At 38.7% G+C, this 20304-nt stretch overlaps 1 protein-coding gene across 1 annotated transcript; it reads left to right on the forward strand.

The window, feature by feature from the left end:
• The first annotated feature begins 212 nt into the window (after window positions 1–212).
• On the forward strand, window positions 213–19403 carry LOC114667340 (zinc finger protein 501-like). The gene is made up of 3 exons (XM_028822615.2): window positions 213–477; window positions 4955–5397; window positions 17610–19403. Exons 2-3 carry the CDS (start codon window positions 4992–4994, stop codon window positions 18773–18775), a joined length of 1572 nt encoding a protein of 523 aa, XP_028678448.2. The 5' UTR covers window positions 213–477; window positions 4955–4991; the 3' UTR covers window positions 18776–19403.
• The last annotated feature ends 901 nt before the right edge of the window (window positions 19404–20304 follow it).

Genomic DNA, 20304 nt, shown 5'->3' on the forward strand with positions numbered 1-20304 from the left:
AGACAAGTACTACTTAACTGTTTTATACAAAATCCTTATTTCAACATATGCGAGCCTAAATTAGGATTTGATTTCGGGTTAGCGAACCTTATCGCTGTAGCAAGAACAACTGCTTTTACGCTTTGAGCCAAAGCACTTTAACAGACTAGTGAATGACCAAATCGACTGCTGACTGCGCAGATATCAATGACGTCATTACGCAAGCGTGACTCAAAATCACGTGACGGGCGCATTTGAAGCAAGCCTCGAAGCGGCGCTTCGATCTCCAGTGCTTCGAAAGCTCGACACAGTGTCGAAACCTGAGTATCGAGCGGCCCATCACTACTTTTGTGGCACTCCGGCGCGAACATTTAACAAAAACACATTACTGGAGGGCAGGCGTCCTGGGTCGGCTTCTGTTCTTTTGGGGTTAGCTATGTGCATTGAGTCAACGGGGCGAGCGGATTGAAGAGAGGCACAGTACGATATAGGACCTGGGTAAGTAGCCCGAGTTTGAACGCTTTACTTTGTGGATAGCGGCTTTTCCAAAGTTAGGCCAGCATCGCCCGTTTGCTCTCTGACTTTTATGTTTTGCTTGTGCCTCAGCCGAAGCGCTTTGTGTGACTGTCTGGAGAGAAGAGACATTTTAGAGAGGGGTCTCGGCGCTCTCCATTCTTTTCTTTTTTACACTCTCTGGTTTTCTCTCACACCTTTAAAGACTTGTTGGTTAACGTTTAACGATTTCAGATTGCCCCTACCCCCATCCACCCACCACCCCGTGTCCCTGCAAGGGGCTCAGGTGGCCTGTTTTTTGCTTGGCACATGGACCTGCTGGAATAGCCCCCTAACAATTCTGACGTTTATTAAGCAGGTTTCAGACTGGCATGGCTACCCTGTTAATGTCATAGCATATTTTCGAAAATCTCAGCCTTGCACTTAATGGTAAATAAACATGAATTTATTATCGACTATCATAATTTCCGCTTACAACATTTTATATGACATACCAGTTAAAGAGGAAATCGGATATCTTAATAGTGTTATTAATAATAAATATCTGAACAATGATTAAGTAAGACAATTTAAATAGTTGATTACTGAGAGACATCTTAATGTTTGACAGAAGTGTATTAAGAAAACCAGAATATGTCTTGATTTATCTCCCAAGATCCTTTATATTTTTGTCTATTGAGTTAATCAAAAAAGAACACAAGCTCACCCTAAACTTAGAAGGAAGTGTGCATTATTTGTAAAGAGTGAATTGGGTTAGCATTATAAATCTTACATTCGAGTTTACATGTGACTAGTGACATCATTTTGGGGCTTTAACCCCTGATCTGAGACATCCCGCCTCCATCTATACCAAATGCTGATATGCATAAACAACTCGTGTGAAACTCCACTGGGGACATGTACACCTAAACCTAAACTCCAAGGGGACTCCCACGACTATAACATTAACATAGTGGGGGGCTAAGTTCCTAATATCAATTCCCCTGCAGTTAACTTTGATTTTGCACATGAAAATGTTTATTTCCTTCAGAAAAAAGGACTGTTTTTGGTTCGTAATTATTTAGGTGGTGCTAATGCAGGAGGGATTGAATTTTCAAAGAAGTAAAGACATCCCAAGTTAAATTGGATAGGTAATCCCAATGACAAGGATTGATTTAGCCTTCATTTACATAACTTTAGAGAGTGAAGGACAGTAATGGAGAGCATCTGTGACCACCATTCATGTAATGTGACATTTTCAGCAACTTTAATTCATGTACTATCACAGGGTGCACAAATCCGGTCTTGGGAGTCCGCAGTGGGTGCAGGTTTTCATTTCATGCAATTTCATAATTAGAAGCCAGGCCTGGCAGATAATGAAACGTAATATTTGACAATGTAATGTGTTTGCGGTTTCATTTTTCCAAAATAAATCGTTATGACCTTGTACATTTTTCATTTTCCGAGAACATTATCCATATGTGTTGTGGTCCAGAACAGATTTGCACCTCTTTGTCCTACCCTTCTCTCACATTTATTTCAAAACAGTCTATTAACACACATACTGCATGATGCATATGCAGGTTTAAATGGAATCACATTAGCTGGAGAGCTGGTGGTCCTTTGTCACTGGTGCTTCATTATTAACCGATGGCAGGTTAAGAAAACAAGCAACGATTACAATCTTAATGCAGCTGTTTAAAATAGACAGTTATGGGCGTTCAGGGGCAACTGGGCGAAAGGACAACTCGGCGAAAACACAAGTGGGCGACAGGACAACTCGGCAAAAGACAACTCGCCGACATCCTTTACTAGTTAGGTAATGGGTTTCAAGAGATTTTTTAATGATATTTAAATGACAACATAGGGCGCCGGAAAATCCACAGATTCACCTTCTTTATGAAAGTCCATCCATCCATCCATCCATTTTCCAACCCGCTGAATCCGAACACAGGGTCACGGGGATCTGCTGGAGCCAATCCCAGCCAACACAGGGCACAAGGCAGGGAACCAATCCTGGGCAGGGTGCCAACCCACCGCAGGACACACACAAACACACCCACACACCAAGCACACACTAGGGCCAATTTAGAATCGCCAATCCACCTAACCTGCATGTCTTTGGACTGTGGGAGGAAACCGGAGCGCCCGGAGGAAACCCACGCAGACACGGGGAGAACATGCAAACTCCACACAGGGAGGACCCGGGAAGCGAACCCAGGTCCCCAGGTCTCCCAACTGTGAGGCAGCAGCGCTACCCACTGCGCCACCGTGCCGCCCCCTTTATGAAAGTCCCAATACGTAAAGATATTCCTTAAGCTGTACTCCCAGGTCACCTTTTGTATTCTAAATATTGTTATCATACGATTATAATCAATACAATTTATATAAAGGATTAACAATTTTGGTTGCAGAAGATAATGTAAGATAAAGTTTGTTCCATCTGCAGAATAAAGTTTGTTCGTCAATTATATAAATTTTATTTTCAACATTTTAAATCAGGTTGTCATTTAAATATAATTAAAAAATCTCTTTGAACCTAACTGGTAAAGAATGTTGCCGAGTTGTCCTTTTGCCGAGTTGTCCTTTTGCCGAGTTGTCCTTTCGCCAAGTTGTCACCGAACCAGTTAAGGGTTCTGAGTTGTATCAAGTGACTTAACTGAATCTGAGTCCAAAGACGTATAACTTTAGTAGTAAATAAATGCTTTCTAATTAAAAATTTGGTTTAAACAAAAAGTCCTTAATGCAGTTAATGTGGACCCCCAAGACCAGAGTTGAATACCCCTGTGCTATGTGATAGATGGGATATCTGAGTTTCCCAGCTGGAAATTGTATGAGAACACACCCTCAAAGTGGGAGCTCTGAATTGGACAATTCGTAGAAAACTTTGCTACCCAAATTCTCAGAGTAATGATCGAACACCATCCCTTCATCTTTATTAAGAATATGAAATAAACTAAATAACATGGGCAGCCAAAAATGTCATCTTTGTGTTCCCATTGTATGTAGAGAAACATGATAATTTTTCTACATTTACTCTCCCTTTTAAAATTTTATACAGTAAATATAAAGGTCATCTTTGAATGCTTTTTTTTCTGTGGACCCAGTAGCAAATCAACATCAACTTTGCACTATTCCAAAAGATCTAACCGGAAATGTATGTGAAAGCAATAAAGTGGGAAGGTGAAACATCACAAATATGAACCCTGGAAACTTGGATAGTATTGACCCTTCCATCTGTTGCATTCCTGTATACATCTCATATCACTAACCATGTCAAAAGGATCACCACAGACTCTGCTCGCCCAGCTCATCACTTATTCCAAAAACTCTTCTTTGGTAAACGCTTCAGGTCAGTTAAAACTAAAACTAATGGACATCTCAATAGTTTCTTTCCCAGAGCCACAGCCCTCTCAGACCAGTAACCTAGCCTGACTTCTTTGAATATTTATGCAGTCTGTCAGATACTGTATGAATGTGTGTGTATGTGCACAGTATATGTATGCGTGTGCATACACGCTCACACTTGCACATCTCCTTTATATAATTGTACTATTCTACAAGTTTGTATGACATTTTTCTTTTTAACTTGTGCTATTTATGTTATTTATAGGTGATGTTGTGTTCTGTTATAAGCAGCTCCAAATCTACCAAGTCAAATTCAAGTACATTAAGCACTGGCAAATAAAATTGATTTTGATTCTGAACACTTCACACATTCCACAACAAAAATTAAATGGGCTTGTGTTTGCGTGAGAGTTGACAACAAACAAGTGCTTGGCTGGAAATAACACATTTTATTGGCTGTCAGAATGTGGTGAGCTTGTGTAATACTAAAGAAACTGTGCTGAAAAGTCATGAGGCAGTTGTGTAGTCCATCATTCCCTGCCTAGTCCTCAAGCCAGCAAGATCTAGCAGCTGCAGACATTTGTGTGACGTGCTGTCCAACTTGAAGTTATGTGGCATGATACCAGCTTTGCATGTGTAATCAATTTGGTAGCTTGCCATATTACACTTTTAATTTTAAAAATTGTAATAGTAGATATTGATGGGGTCAGAATAAAGAGAGATGGCTTCCTTCCAGCCTCTTGTACCATCCTTTTGACTTTTCTCTTTTACAGTTTTCATCTCCTCCATTGTCAACTGGCCATAGTTCAACAATTAATTAATGGACAGATATTGTTGGCTTCTGTTTGTTAATCAGTTTCTATTTTGTTTTCTGTTTGTCTTAATAAATCTTTATATGTACTAATCCTGTTAGTTTAGAAGTGTGCTATACAAACATAAGTTGTATTGCATAATAGGAAGTGTTTAACTAAACAACTTAAGTTTCTTTTACTGCTGGTAATTTAACAGAAGCATCATGAATTACTGTGAACTTGTTGTCATGTGGTTTCTGTAAAATGTTTGACTTAAGATATAATAGAGAAGGTCTTGTAACAAGTTGAAGTCTGTTTTTAATTATATCTTTTTCTTTCCACAGTGGGGAAGAGGTTACTGCCGTTTCCTGTGGTGATTAAATGGAGGGAATGGAAGAGATGTGCCAAGTAAACATGAATAACGTGGAGATTATCACTGTGAATATTAAAGAGGAAGACTGTGAATGGGAGACTGCCCACCCTGAACAGGAGAGTCTCTGCATTAAAAGTGAAGATAAAGAAATGCCATTAATGAGCATCAAAGAAGAGTCCACAGAGAATTTGTTAATTGAATTGCAGGAGTGTGAATTTACTAGGGGTATCAAGGAAGAAGACCTCCATTCACAGTCTGTCCTTCAGCCTGGTCATCAAGATGGACACTTTTCAGTTCAGGAATATTCGGCCAAAGTGAAGTCTGAGTCAATATCTGACAAAGAGAAGCCTGAGGAAGTGTTAACAAGAAGAACATCGCAAGATGCACCATCATCTTCTAATCTGTCTGCAGAAAGTAAGTGTAAAATTTAAAAATAAGGTAAGTTTTGAGGGGTTCATTGATATTTGTCTGACAGGTGGGTCTTGTGTTTTCTGCATTAATCTTGGAAATGTAGTGATAAGAACACTCTAGACGAGAACAGGCCATTCAGCCCAACAAAGCTCACCAGTCCTATCCACTTATTTCTTCCAAAAAAAAAAAACATCAAGTCGAGTTTTGAAAGTCTCTAAAGTCCTACGGTCTACCATACAACTTGGTAGCTTATTCTACTGTCTATTGTTCTTTGTGTAAAGAAAAACTTCCTAATGTTTGTGCAAAATGTACCCTTAACAAGTTTCCAACTGTGTCCCCGTGTTCTTGATGACCTCATTTTAAAATAACATTCTCAATCCACTGGACTAATTCCCTTCATAATTTTAAACACTTCAATCATGTTTCCTCTTCATCTTCTTTTGTTTAAACTGTAAAGGCTCAGCTCTTTTAATCTTTCCTCATAACTCATCCCCTGTACCCCTGGAATCAGCCTAGTCGCTCTTCTCTGGACCTTTTCTAGCTTTGCTATGTCCGTTTTGTAGCCTGGATACCAAAACTGCACCCAGTACTCCAGATGAGGCCTCACCAGTGTGTTATAAAGCTTGAGCAGAACCTCCTGTGACTTGTACTCCACACATTAAGGCGCTATATAACCCGACATTCTGTTAGCCTTCTTAATGGCTTCTGAACACTGTCTGGAAGTCGATAGCTTAGAGTCCACTATGACTCCTAAATCCTTCTCATGAGGTGTACTCTCGATTTTCTGACCGCCCTTTGTGTATTCTAACCTAACATTGTTTACATCCTATATGTAATACTTAACATTTACTGACATTACATTTCATGATTAATTCTAAAAAGTGGAAAAGTTTTGTTTTATTGAATCGCTAAAGTTACTAGTGTAATTTTAACATCTGAACTAGAACTGTTACAAGTATTTGGTAATTTCAATAAATTTGAACGTAATATTTCTAATCAGAAATACGCTCTTGAATGATCATTTCCCTAACATTAATACGGTGGTATTTGCAACAGTTTATTACAATGGCATTTAGGTAAGTTAGTTAACATGTTAACAGAGCTGTTTTTTGAAAAATACATATAAAATATTTGTATTTATCTAATGATTTATTTACTCTGGAGCAGAGGTGTCAAACTCCGATTCTGGAGAGTCACAGTGGCTGCAGACTTTAATTCCAGCCACTTTCTTATTAACCAATGACTGCTCCTAATGGAACACACTTCTTTTGCTTTCATTTTAATATTGACACTTGAAGCTCTTATTTTTTTTTCCTTAACCAGCAGCAAGACATTTAATGAGATGCAAAGCAAACAAACAGATGACTTAGTATCTTTGCTGTCTAAGACTCGGTTCCTGAACAGCCACCATTTTTGCTCCTTCCTGTTTCTCAAGTAGATGCCAATTTTTTTGTGGTTAATGAACCCCATTCTTTAAATTTGTGGGTTGCTAATGCCATCATTCTGCCACACCAGAGATTTTCAGAACTGTTAATTCCGTTTTTCTGTGTGCATTACAAAAATAGTTTGTGGCTCAGAGCAGGTCAATATTTTTCAGACTTTGTTTCTTTTCAATAATTTTAATTGAAGCAGAAATTGCATGATGGAAGTGGATTATGTTAGCAGGTTACATATTGACTTGGAAAAAAAAATGTCAATAAATACAAAGACAAAACAATGTTTTTGCTTAATTAGCAGTAGTAGTTATTTACTAATGAAGAAAGGGGCAGAGCCAAAATCTATAGCCACTCTGAATTGTTTCTGAGTTTTCAGTGTTACACGTGCAGTAGAGCTGTCAGACTGAACATCAATAATTCAATTCAAATTTATTTAGAAAATGTCTTATTTGAAGGCAAATGCTAACATTTGACTGTAAAAGAAAGGCTGGTCGTTTTAACCACACAAATTTTGACATTGGGTTACTCCAGGCACTGTCTGGCGCTCCCAATATCTATGCAGAAGGACGAAGGTCCAAATCTTTAGAGTCCTGGTGCTTCCTGTCTTGCTGTATGGTTGCAAGACATGGACGCTATCCAGTGACCTGAGACGAAGACTGGACTCCTTTGGTACTGTGTCTCTCCGGAAAACCTTTGGGTACCGTTGGTTTGACTTTGTGTCGAATGATCGGTTGCTCATGGAGTCCTGAGTGAGGCACATTACCTGCATTGTGAGGGAGCATCAGTTACGACACTACGGCCATGTGGTGCATTCCCCTGAGGGTGATCCAGCTCGTAAGATCCTCATTGTTGGGGACCCGAGTGGCTGGACCAGGCCAAGGGGTTGCCCACGTAACACCTGGCTGCGGCAGAGGCCATTTCTGGAGGGTGGGACTGGACCTCGTGTCTGCCTGGGGGGTTGCCAACTGGGATCCCGAGTTGTTTCGTCATGTAGTGGGTGCAGCAACGCACTGTACCAGTGCATGCTCCCCAACTTGACTTGACTTGGCACCTTCCTGCCAGGTGTTATTCCACTATACCACTAGTGTTATATAGTAGTATTGGTGCAGCAGGAATGTGACCCATTTTATTTCTGTAGTGGAGAGTGTATCGCATCTTTGTATTTGAGATCAATATGGCACTGTAGCCTCCCACTGACTGTTGTAGGTGCACTAAGCAGTTCAATGACACACCGTGATGGCACCCAACAAATATCGTCTCTAGGTGGCCAATGGAAAGAATGTGCAGGATAGTGTGGATACATGAAACATATCAGGATGTCTGATTTCACTTCACTCTTGGTGCGAATCACATCAATTCAACATTTTTCATCATGGATGCACCCAACATAGCCTCTAATAGGACACTAGTGTAATGTGAGGGACACATCTGATCCATCGGGAGTGTGATGCTGAGAGGGAAAATCTCAGCTGCTGCTTTAGTGGGGAATATTTGGATAGTCAATTGACTGTCTTTACCAGACTCCCGGCTGACTTTGAGTTTGCCATCTTCTGTAGGGATGTAACAGTGGTATTCTCGAGTACCAGATATTCTTTTGGCCATGCAGAATCACATTCTCTGTTCAGCAACACGAGACAGGACATCATCATTTGATTTGAAAAAAAAGTTTGACATTTTTGATAACTTACTGATTGAAAACTCGATGATTACCATTACTGACACATGGTGCATTCAGCCTATGTTTAGGATGGAAAATAAACATGAAAGATTTGAATAAGAAAAGTAAGGTTTGTGCTTTGAGAAAGAAGGGACCATGTAGAATAAATGAAAAGTATTTTTAAAATGATCTGCACATTCCCATATGTCTTTAGGGTGCTCTAAAATGTAATCCAGAATAATTTTTTAGATTTGAAAGGTCAGCTGTTCAAAGCCTGATACAGTTTTCTGTTTATTGCTTTTTCAGAAAGTCTCTATATAGTTATTTGAATAAAGGAAAACAAATCAAATCAAATATGTGTTTCTGAGGCCACAGAAAACACATAGCTACTGTAAGCCAAAAAACTCAATGAAATTTTGATCACTTTCAAGGGGCTACTTTGACCATGCAGGGTCACCTGGACCAAATTATTTAATTTTGTCACATACTTTACCAATTAATGTACCAGCATGCAAAGTCGGAGCCTGCTCTGTGCTTTAGTTCTTAAGCTTATGAACTTGTGAAATTTGAAAAAATTAGGCCAGATAACATCGACACCCGCCTCCCCTCGGTAAACTGGCTATATCTTGGAAAGCATTGATCTTGCATCAAAAACATTGTACAGAGTGCCTCCTGACTAACATGGGATCACCTGGCAATTTTTCCAGAATTTGTTAAGTCCAAAGTGTGTCGGCCATTGGTTGATTAGCTGTCAAATCAGTGTAATCTGAGAGAATCAAAAAGATCCTTGACTTTGTTTGTTTGTGTGTGGTTCAGAGCACAGTAGCTAGCTATGAATAACTTTGACCATCACTCCAAAACCATAAATAGAAAAAAAAAAATTGCCTTATTTTGCAAGAATATTGTCCGCTTACTGCCATGATCATTGCAGTGACAGTTTAAGGACACATGTTGCATGCAATCTTTACTTATGATGATCGATTTTGTACCCTTGCCTTATTACACTTGTCCCCTAACAGTCCCTAGACTGATGTTACTGTATTATGTTGACCTCATTTATAAGATGCCTTAGATAAAAGCATCTGTTGAGCAAATAAATATAAATGTAAAATGCCGGCAACTGAGACTACAGTACACCTATGGATTTGGTTTTAATCGGGTGATTTAGCACTGATGTTTTAACATTGTTAAAGTGAGGATGACAGTAGTGTTTCAATCACACAGTGCTATGAGCTAATGTTTGATCGCTAGCAAGTTTGTAATATTCATGTTTTCCCCATTTGTATGCGGACTACAAGGGTGCTACCAGCAATCCAGTTGCATAAACCTGTAAGGAAAGAACCAGTTTTGTTTAGTTGTTATTCAGTCATTTACTATATATAACTGGGTGACCTACTGGGGCAGTGCCTAGCACTCATATCTCAGAGCGTCGAAAGCACAAGCTTAACTCTTAGGCCGGATTTATTCTTCACGCGACGTGACACATACTGCAGCGGACGCTCCTGCTACACAAACGTTTTACTGTTTATTCTTGCGCGTGTTCTTTACGTAAATCTGGAAAAATCCACCAGGTGGCAGTGCGAGATATCATTATGGTGAGAACTGGTTCAGCTTCGCTGTGTGGTGAATTTCTCTGAAAAGGATGTTTAATGATGTAATCCATCAATCCAGGGATGTGTCCATTCCAGCAAGCACTGGGCACAAGGCAGAAACGATACCATCACAAGGTGAATACAAGCACACACATACACTAGCGTCACCAAATCTGCATGTCGTTGGATGGAAACCGGAGCACACTGTGGAAATCCATCGGGAAAACATGCAAACTCCAGGCAGGGAATACCAGCAATGTGACTCCCTGCAAGACAGCAGTGCTACCGCTCTGCCACCGTGTCACCCCCATGTGTGTAATTATTAACAATATTCATTATTTAAACGAAATTAACGATTTACCTGTAAAATGTAACATACATACTTCAATGCATTTCATTATGAAAGTGATATCAAGTATAAATCTAAGGATTCTAAATGTGCTGAGAGTTGGAATATCATACATTTAATGTGCTCAGTGTGGTGATCTATTGCTGTTTGCCACTGTTGTCAGGTCAGGAGGAAACCTGTGAGACTTTTAAAATGTATCTTGTCATTACGATCGGGAATATGTGATCCTTGAATATAAAAGCACCATAAATGCATTTGTATGTCTGCATCTTGCTTCATCGAAGCATGCACATCGATCCCGTAGGATCCGCATAGCGGCTTTCTGTCACATGTAGATAGTAAACAGAGACTCTGACGTCACGTTCCAGCTTTTATCACATTGCACCCCCGACTTTTGGCTGGTATTGCGCCTTGCGCACGCGTTGCGTTAATTTCTGAGGGTCTGCTCAAAGGACGTGTCAAATGAACACTGGGAATGCATGGCAGCCATGATGCGGGCGCATACGCGTTCTGAGCGTGAAGTGTAAATGAGCCCTTAACCTTGTTACAGGTGTGTTTGTGTGGGGTGATTGCTATGCTTCTTTCAGGTCTGAATCTTGCCTTGGACTGCATGCTACAGGCCTTGACATTACATGTTTTCTAAAACATATTGGGAATGCAAAGACATATGCATGAAACCAGTAGATGTGTGAATTTCCACATATGGGAAGACATTCTGTAATTGTGGAAATATTAATCACATATTGCTTATGGAGGAGATGTTTTGACATGTGCTATAGCAAATATGCAGCATTTGATGTAAGTATGCTTGTAGAAATGCAGTATATACAACATGGCAAAACTTTCATCTATGTATCTCTTAATTCTGTTGTTAACACAGTTCAAGTAGTAACTTCAACAGGATTTCAAAAATCAATCATGATACGAATTCCCTGAACAAAATGCACTCTCGAAGTTTGGAAAATGGTAGATGAGCTATCCAGCATCATCAAATATCAAGATTAAATATAATATAAAAGAGTATTGTGTGCGATGATGTCATTGCTCATCACGCACAACTGGAACTGAAAGTGCTTTTGAAATTATGTAAGCATTCACCTAAACTTCAGATTAAAGTAACAAATGACAGCAGAGCGTAATATAATAGTTTAAGGCTTCAAGAATAAGATTATCACATTGTGATGAGAAAACTGAACTCTGGCACAGACAGTAAAATTGTGTGTTGCGTGTATTTATACATTAAGCTCACTGGTGTACAAGATGCATGATATACAGTTTGTCAGCTGTAGACGGCTATGGACAAGTGTTAGACTTGCAAAATAGTGTCCATGTAGACCTCTTCGGTGAATTAAACAAAACTAATAAAATGTGGCAAAAAATAAAAAACAAATGGCTGAAAAACTAAAACTAAGCACAAACTAAAAAACATAATGAAAACTTAAATAAGAACTAAAACTTTAAAAAAGACTTAAAAGTAGAAAAACACTGGTTGTTATTGGTTTGCTATACAAAAACATGAAACTTTCTGGGTGATTTTTAAATACTAGTGTATGCTGAGGGAGAGATTATATACAGTACATATGTGTGTGTGTGTGTGTGTGAGCATTGTGGACACCAGGGGGCAACAGACAGCCCCAAATCACAGACACAGTAAAGCACCACACCTTAATAGGATCAAATAAAGGCTTTTTATTCTCTCCATGCACTTCTTCCTGCTTATCTCTCCAGTAATAAGCCACAAATTATAAAATAAATCAAACAATTCTTTCTCCTTCATTTGAGTGTTGCCCATGGACTCCTTTTATGTCAGACCCAGGAATGCTTCTGGTGCCACTCCATGCCTTCTGGGAAGCACTTCAGGGCAATAAAGAAAGGAGTTCCTCCCCCAATATCGCCCTCTAACAAGACCCAGGGACCCTGAGAGGGCTGCACATCTGGACTCCAATTCCCAAGCACACCTGCAGGTGTCCCAACTGGGTTGTCATATGAGAACCACTGCCACCTAGCGTATGGGGGATGGAACTGCTCCTAGATCTCGGGTTTTGTTGGCCAGACAGGTTTAGGTTTAGGTTTCTTTATTTAGTCATGTTTACACCAGAAAACATGAAATTTGCCTTCTCAGTTGCATCTAATAACAGGTAACAGACAGAATGAAATAAAACGGACAAATAGAAATAAGAAAGGTTAAGGTAAGGCAGTTAGATAAAACATATTTACACCAAAAAAAAAAAAAGGTTACAGGATATATATCAAAACCTTAAACATAATCTCAGATATTTCTTATTGAAAAGTCGTATGGCACTAGGAAGAAAGGAGTTTCTGGAGAGATTTGTGTGGGTTTTCAAAATGACTATCCTTCCTGATTTACTGAAGTTTAGTTCTACATGTAATGGATGACTGTCATCAGTTGAGATGATTTCCAGTTTCTTTAACATTGCCCTCTGACACACACTAGTCAAATCATCTACATCAGCCCCAATAACTTTAGCTGCATACTTCATAATCTGCTGGAACTTTTTTGAGTTTTGGTTTGTCAGACTATTAAACCAGGCAATAAAACTGAAAGTGATCACAGACTGTGATAAAAGGACAATATGAGGTCCTTGTCTACTTTAAATAATTTGAGTATTTGTATTGTATGAGACACAAAGTTATTTCTCCAATCCGCTGGCCAATTTGCTTTTGTTATTGTGCTAGCCTCTCATCTGGGTAATGTATTTTTTCCCTGTCTCATCTGAGATGCCCATTCTCCCCCTACAATATATATACACCAACCAGCCACAACAGTAAAACCAACTACTTCATGTTGTGTAGGCCCTCCTTGTGTTACCAAACCAGCTCTGACGTGTTGAGGCATGGACTCCACAACACCTCTAAAAGTGTCCTGTGATATCTGGCACCAAGACATTAGCAGCAAATTCTTTAATTCCTATAAGTTGCAAGGTGGGGCTTCTATGGATCAGACTTGTTTTTCCAGCACACCCCACAGATGCTCGACTGGATTAAGATAAGGGTAATTTGAGGGCCAAGCCAACATCTTGAACTCTTTATCATGTTCTTCAAACCATTCCTGATCAATGCAGTGTGGAAGGGTGCATTGTTCTGTTGAGAGGGTTTCACTGCCATCAGGGAGTACCGTTACTAAGGGATGTACGTGATCTGCAACAAACTTGAAGTTTGTGGTACATGTAAATTTAACATCACATGAATGCCACGACTCAGGGTTTCCTGGCAGAACATTTCCCAGAGCATTGCACTCTGCTTACTTGCTTGCCTTCTTCCCTTGGTGCATCCTACTGCCATCATTTCCCCTGCACCTGGTTTACCACATAATCTAAAAGAAAATGTATTTAATCTTACCAGGCCATCTTCTTTCATTGCCCATTAATCTATTTCTGCTGCTCACTTGTCCATTGTAGACGCCTTTGTTGGTGGACAAGAGTCAGCATGGGCACTCTGACTGGTGTGTAATTTGTCAAACTCACACAGATCATTACATTTGCCCCTTTTTTCATGCTTCCAACACCTCACCTTCAAGAACTGTCTATTCACTTGCTGCCTAATATTTCCCACCCTTATATATATATATATATATTTTTTTTTTTCATATATTTACAGTGTTCTCCATAGTGTTTGGGACAAAGACACATTTTTCTTTGATTTATCCTGCTGCATTTCTGCATCGCGTGACCGAAATGTATGCAAATCCCCTTAAATGAAAGTCTGCAATGTGCACTTTAGTCACGTCTGAATTCTGGGATTTGTAATTTTAAACTGTGGAGCAGACCAGTAAATCAAAGAAAAACATGTCTTTGTCCCCCAAGCATTATGGGTGGGCACTGTAGGCACAGACCACATAGAAATGTTCACTTTATCAAATAAAGGTGCATGTGTTGGCTCATTGTATGAGTATTTTTATTGGTTGGGTGACATGTGACTTTATTATAGGTATAAGTTTCTTCCTATACTTCTTCAAAGTTTATCCTGCAAAAAATAATGAATGGCTTGGAGTAACAAGTTGTGCTTTGTTTGTTTTTTCATAATAACGAGGTACATATGTTTGGATACTACTTGTAAATAAAAAATGGTCTGTTGCTTCTCCCCTTTATGAGATAACCACCCCAGAAGTGTTTGTTAAAAAAAATGACTTTGAGCCTCAAAGAATGCATGGTGGGGGATGGCTAACATTTTTTCACTTATTTTGGAAGAAAGTATTGTGTACCTGTTTTCAAACAAAACAAAAAATTATGTACTTGTTATTCAAAGTGTGTTTAGGAGTAGTGATGCTCCCATCGATTGGCCACTGATCTAAATAGGCCAATTTTCACTGTGAAAGACTTAATTGGTGATTGGAAAATTGGATGGACACAAAAAATGGATTTTTTTAATCCAGCATGTTATTCTTGGCTGTATGATGATTTAATTGTAGTGCTCCTTTATGCAAGGTATTAGGGTAGTTGAGGTAGTGCATCTCTCTTTTTGCTGTAAATTTCCTGTATACTGAGAGCAGTAAGGCAGGCTTGACCAGAGAGAGGGAAGATAGGAGTATTAGCTTTTACATTAACGAGAGTGGAGAAATAAACTGGAAAAAAAGAAATTGTGGAGTCATCCTGTGTAATTGGACAAAGAGCAAGAAAAGCTACTTTAATGAATTCAGGCCTTTTTATTTTGTTCATTAATTAAAACACACCCTGTTTGTCTGACTTTTGATGGTGAGCAAATGTGTGTTAAGTACAGCAGTTCACATTTTCAGGTAGGAAAAGATGAATTTGAAATTGCTGCATAGTAAACAATAGGCTTGTTAGCTTAACAGCAACATTTGTTTCTGTTACTTGTAAGATTTTTTTTGTAAAGTTTGTACTGTGGTTGTTTGTTTGTGTCATACAGTACACGTTTTGGTAAGAAACAAGTACTACATATTTAAAATGGTAATCCATATTTATAATTACACCAAGAATAAGGAACACCCTAGCTGGTACACTGAAAAGAAAGAAAAAAGAAAAGAAACTATGTAAATATATTAAATGAATATTTTAGCAGCTTTGCCATTGTGCAATTATTGAGTAAATGATTAATTTATTATTAAAAATGATTAATAAAATGAATCCGTGTATGAGAAATTTTCTGTTAGACAAACAGTAAAAACTTTTTTTTTTTCCTTAAGCTTTGTTTCAGATAAGTACATTACAAGCTGTCATATTTTCTTTTTTAATTATAAGAAGCATTTTATTTTCTTTTAATGCCATATGTATTATGGATAAATATTTTCTGTACATATGTATTTTAGGGGATTTTTTTTTTTTTAAGATTTTTGCTGTCAGTGAACAATTTAATTTTGTTAGTAAAAAAGAACATGTGATAGATAGATAGATAGATAGATAGATAGATACTACCTGTGGTCTATAGTTTAATTATAAAAATACCAAAGTTAACATTTTCATATAGAAAATAAATGTTGTTCAGTTGAAGTCAGAAGTTTATATACACTTAGGGTGAATTCTTTAAAACTCATTTTCTAATAAAAAGTGAAATACTCGGAGGTCTGTGAACATTGTTGGAAAAAATTACTTTTGTAGTGCACAGTAACTACTATGTCAGCACACTCTGCTCATGCCTGTAAAGACGAGCCTGGATCTTCTGAAACTAGTGAAGCATGATGGGTAATGTCCAGTTGACCTAAATGCAATAACTTACATTTTCCTTGCATCATAACACTCAAGAATATAACATATTTACACCTTAGGCTATTGTTCTGAAATAAGAGGATGAAAATAGGGTGAGATTAAGTTGACATCTCAGTGGATTTTTTCATGAGTTTTTCAGAAGTGCCTTGTAGCAAAGTAGTATGGACCCCTAGGGGAAAAAAAACCTGCCCTTAAATGTACTTAAAAAGTTTTGAAGCAGATATCTCATTTAGGGGGTCCAAATAGCAGGGCACTTTCTAAAATATAAATACTACCCATGCATATTTGTATTTTCAGTATCACAACTGATGTGTTACTCCAACCCTTCATTGTTTTTAATAAACAAAAATAGTAAAAAAAGAAAAAAGAAGTGTTTTGCAAGATGAACTTCAACTTTGAAAAAAGAAAACTACACATATGTAAAAATTAAATTAAAATCAAATTTATCATTAAAAATATATATGTGTGTGTGTGTGTGTGTGTGTGTGTCATTATGTTTTACTTAACATTCACAGCAAGATTCACCCAAACGGAAAGTGTCTGCGTGGTGCATGTGTTGTCAAGAGTGCAAGCAGCGGAACTTGTCTTTTCACATGACATTTGAAGGACAGAGTGCAAGGTCAGCCATTATACGGCGCATCCGGAGCAAATTTCATAATCGGTACATGTAATGAAAGAAATCTCTAGTTGAACAGTATTGGCCATACAGTGGGTGTAGCAGAACAATATAATGGTTGGTTAGTTATGGTCTGCCAGTATTGAAAAATGTACTGGTAGTGCAGGGACTTGCATATTGAAGGCTTGGTCACAGAGGATGCCATGTGAAGTTGCACAGCTTTGCTTGCTGAATAGCAGGGAGGTGAACAGAGCCATTTTCTCCTCAAGTTTCAATCTAAAAGCATGAGATTGCCATACCAGACTGTAACATCCCTAACTGTGACTTCACTGTGAGATATGAGTCTGGAGCTTTACTAGCAGACACTGACATCAGGATAGCATTGGAGCCTAACAACCTGACCGAAGTATTGTTTTGCTGTATGGCAGCATGTTCTTGGATTTGAAGAAAGCATAATGGGGTATTGGGGTCATCTAGCAGGGAGGCATTAAGGATCATTGAGTCTGATTGTCAGCATATCTTGATACGTTTTTCTTTTTGAGTGGGTTACTTGTTGTTACTCTCAACATCCCCTTGTTACCAAGTTTAACTTCTGCATCGTGAGACTTTACAAAGGGAATGGACTTCACTGTTTAACCATGGTGTCTGATGATGCAGCTCATGTATTTTTCTTGTGAACACATCCTCTGAATGTTTACTGTTACAATTTAATAATGATTTATATTGGTGATAAATAAGTTTGTCACTAATTCTATAAATGTGTTATGGAGGATTAGCACTTTGTTGTGAGCTGGACGTATCTGAAGAAAGTTTTATACTAAACTGCATCTCTTCTCTCTCTTTATATGCATTAACATTTATGTATTTACATCTTTCTGCAGGTTTACAAAAGAGTGGAAGCTTCTCTTTGTCTTCACTTGCTCAGACCTCTTTGCAGTGCATACCACAACAGGAAACGCAGGAGCAAAACATGATGAAATCGACATATGGATCGGAGATTTTAGTACATGCCTCCCTCCAACATAGATATCTGCCTGTTGTGAAGTTAACAAGAATAGATTCAATTAACACTCTGAAAGTTTACAACACAAAATCTCTTGTTTGCCATGAATCAAGGAAAAGTTTTGAATCTGAATCTAAAAACAAAGATAATAAGTGGAGTCTTGTAGTAGAGAAGCCTTATGGCTGCTCTGATTGCGGGAAACAATTCTCAACCAAGGGCAGTCTTAAGACCCACACAAGAGTTCACACAGGAGAGAAGCTTTATTGCTGTTCTGAATGTGGTAAATTGTTTTCCCAAATGAGTCATCTTCGGATCCACAGAAGAGTTCATACTGGAGAGAAGCCTCATTGCTGTTCTGAATGTGGCAAACACTTCTCAAAAATGTGTCATCTGCAGACCCACAGAAGAATTCACACTGGGGAGAAACCTTACTCCTGTTCTGAATGTGGAAAGCAATTCTCACGCATAAGTGGTCTTCAAAGCCACATAAGAGTTCACACTGGAGAGAAGCCATATTCGTGTTCTGATTGTGGCAAGCGATTCTCACAAACAAGCCATCTTCAGACCCACAGACGAATACACACTGGAGAGAAACCATTCTGCTGTTCTCACTGTGGAAAAGGATTCTCACAAATAGAGGCTCTTCGATCTCACACAAGAACTCATACTGGAGAGAAGCCATATTCTTGTTCTGAATGTGGCAAGCGATTCTCACTAATGGGTAGTCTTCAAATACACAAAAGAATTCATACTGGAGAGAAGCCATATAGTTGTTCTGTATGTGGCAAAAGATTTTACGATAGGAGCTCTTGTAACAATCACACAAGAACTCACACCGGAGAGAAGCCGTACTGCTGTTCTGAATGTGGTAAACGATTCTCGCAAATGAGCCACCTTAAGAACCACAATAGAATTCACACTGGAGAGAAGCCCTATTGCTGTTCTCAGTGTGGAAAGCAATACTCTCATAGGAGCTCTTACAAAAACCACACAAGAACTCACAGTGAAGAAACACCATGTTGCTGTAAAGAATGTTGTAAATGATTCTTAACAATGAAGAACCTTCAGAGATGCACAAGGAATTCACACTCCTTCTGGCATTCCCACTCCAATGAAGGAAGAATGTGGGAGCTAAGGAAGGAAGCAGTCAAAAAAACAATCCTGCCTACTGAGGTTTTGATGAGTGCCTTCATTTGATGGTTTTAAGTATATATTTAATCTTTATAAACTTTCATAGTATTGGAAGAAATGGGAAAAGTATTTGAAAATGGCTGCAGTCTCCATAAATAGAAAGGTGCCCACCACCTACCTCTGCACTATAGTAGATGATTGTGGTGGTGGTGGTGGTATTGCAGCATCTTCCGATGATGAAAAAGAAGACATTCAGTGTGAACAGTGTTGCTGGTCCCATCCCAGTGGGCCATAAGAGCACCTTAAGCAAGAAATTAAAAGAGTAGACACAGTCCAGTGGTCAGTTGAAGATAAAGAATAGATGGAGGGCTTGTACAAAAAATAGAATCCATAAAAGTAATCTCAACATCAGTGATGGATAAGAACACTTTTGATTAGATACTCTTTATAATCCATCACATACTGTTAAGGCCATAACCAAGCTTTTTCTTATGGTCTTAAAAGCACACAGTATCAATAAAGTGATTATTCATCTCCTTCCAATGTTGCAGACGTCTTTTATGAGGCTTAAGTTAGTGGTAATATTTCAACCAACTGAATACTTCAGGATGAGGCCTGTGGATCTTTAATTAGTGCTAAAAAAGACCAGATGAAGCTCTCATATAGAATTGCCAGAGTCTACGAAAAAACTCGTAGATCCGGCCAACCTTAAATCCATTCTCACCTCTCCGCCAGTGTCTTTTGTCTTCTAAATGTGCCGATTTAAGACAAGCAGCAAACAGCCGGCTATTCCATCCACCACTGTTGCAGAACTATTACTAAGTTTTCCCAGCACATGCCTTGTTTGATTATCTGGGAGTGACTGAACTGCTGGAGTTTTAGAGTGGAAATAATAGATTGTTATTTGGAACACATGCATTTCATGTGTGTTCCGTTTCTACAGTAATCTGTGTAAACACAATGTTAAAACAGAAACTTTTTTCATATTTTAGTAATAAATGTTACAAAATGTAGGCATAAACTATGGAATGTGTGAAGCCTGATTTTCCAAAGATCAAATAAACACTTTCACAAAAGGTTCAAAAACGATGCAACAGCTTCCGTGGCGTATTGCTAAGATTTGCTGTCTCAGAGCGCAGCAGGCTTGCTGTGCCTCAGAGACCCGAGTTCGATTCCCCGCTGGGGAGAAAGTGTTGTTTTTTTTTTTTTTTTCTTTTTAACCTTTGCCGCTCTGCGTGCCTGAAAGCAAGCATCTGCTTTCTGCGTGCTGGGGCGTTTTTCTTTTTTTTTCTTTCTTAAGTAAAGCATTAAGTTTAAAATGTCGATTGCTGTTATTTCTGTTGATTAATTCATGCTTTCATTCATTATAGCTAATGCTGTTATCAAGTGGTCGCTGTTTTTGCCTGTTGTATACAATCTGTCTAGCGTCTTTATCGCCACTC

The sequence above is a fragment of the Erpetoichthys calabaricus genome, chromosome 1 (genome assembly GCF_900747795.2).
Source record: "Erpetoichthys calabaricus chromosome 1, fErpCal1.3, whole genome shotgun sequence".
In the NCBI taxonomy this organism is placed as follows: Eukaryota; Metazoa; Chordata; class Cladistia; order Polypteriformes; family Polypteridae; genus Erpetoichthys; species Erpetoichthys calabaricus.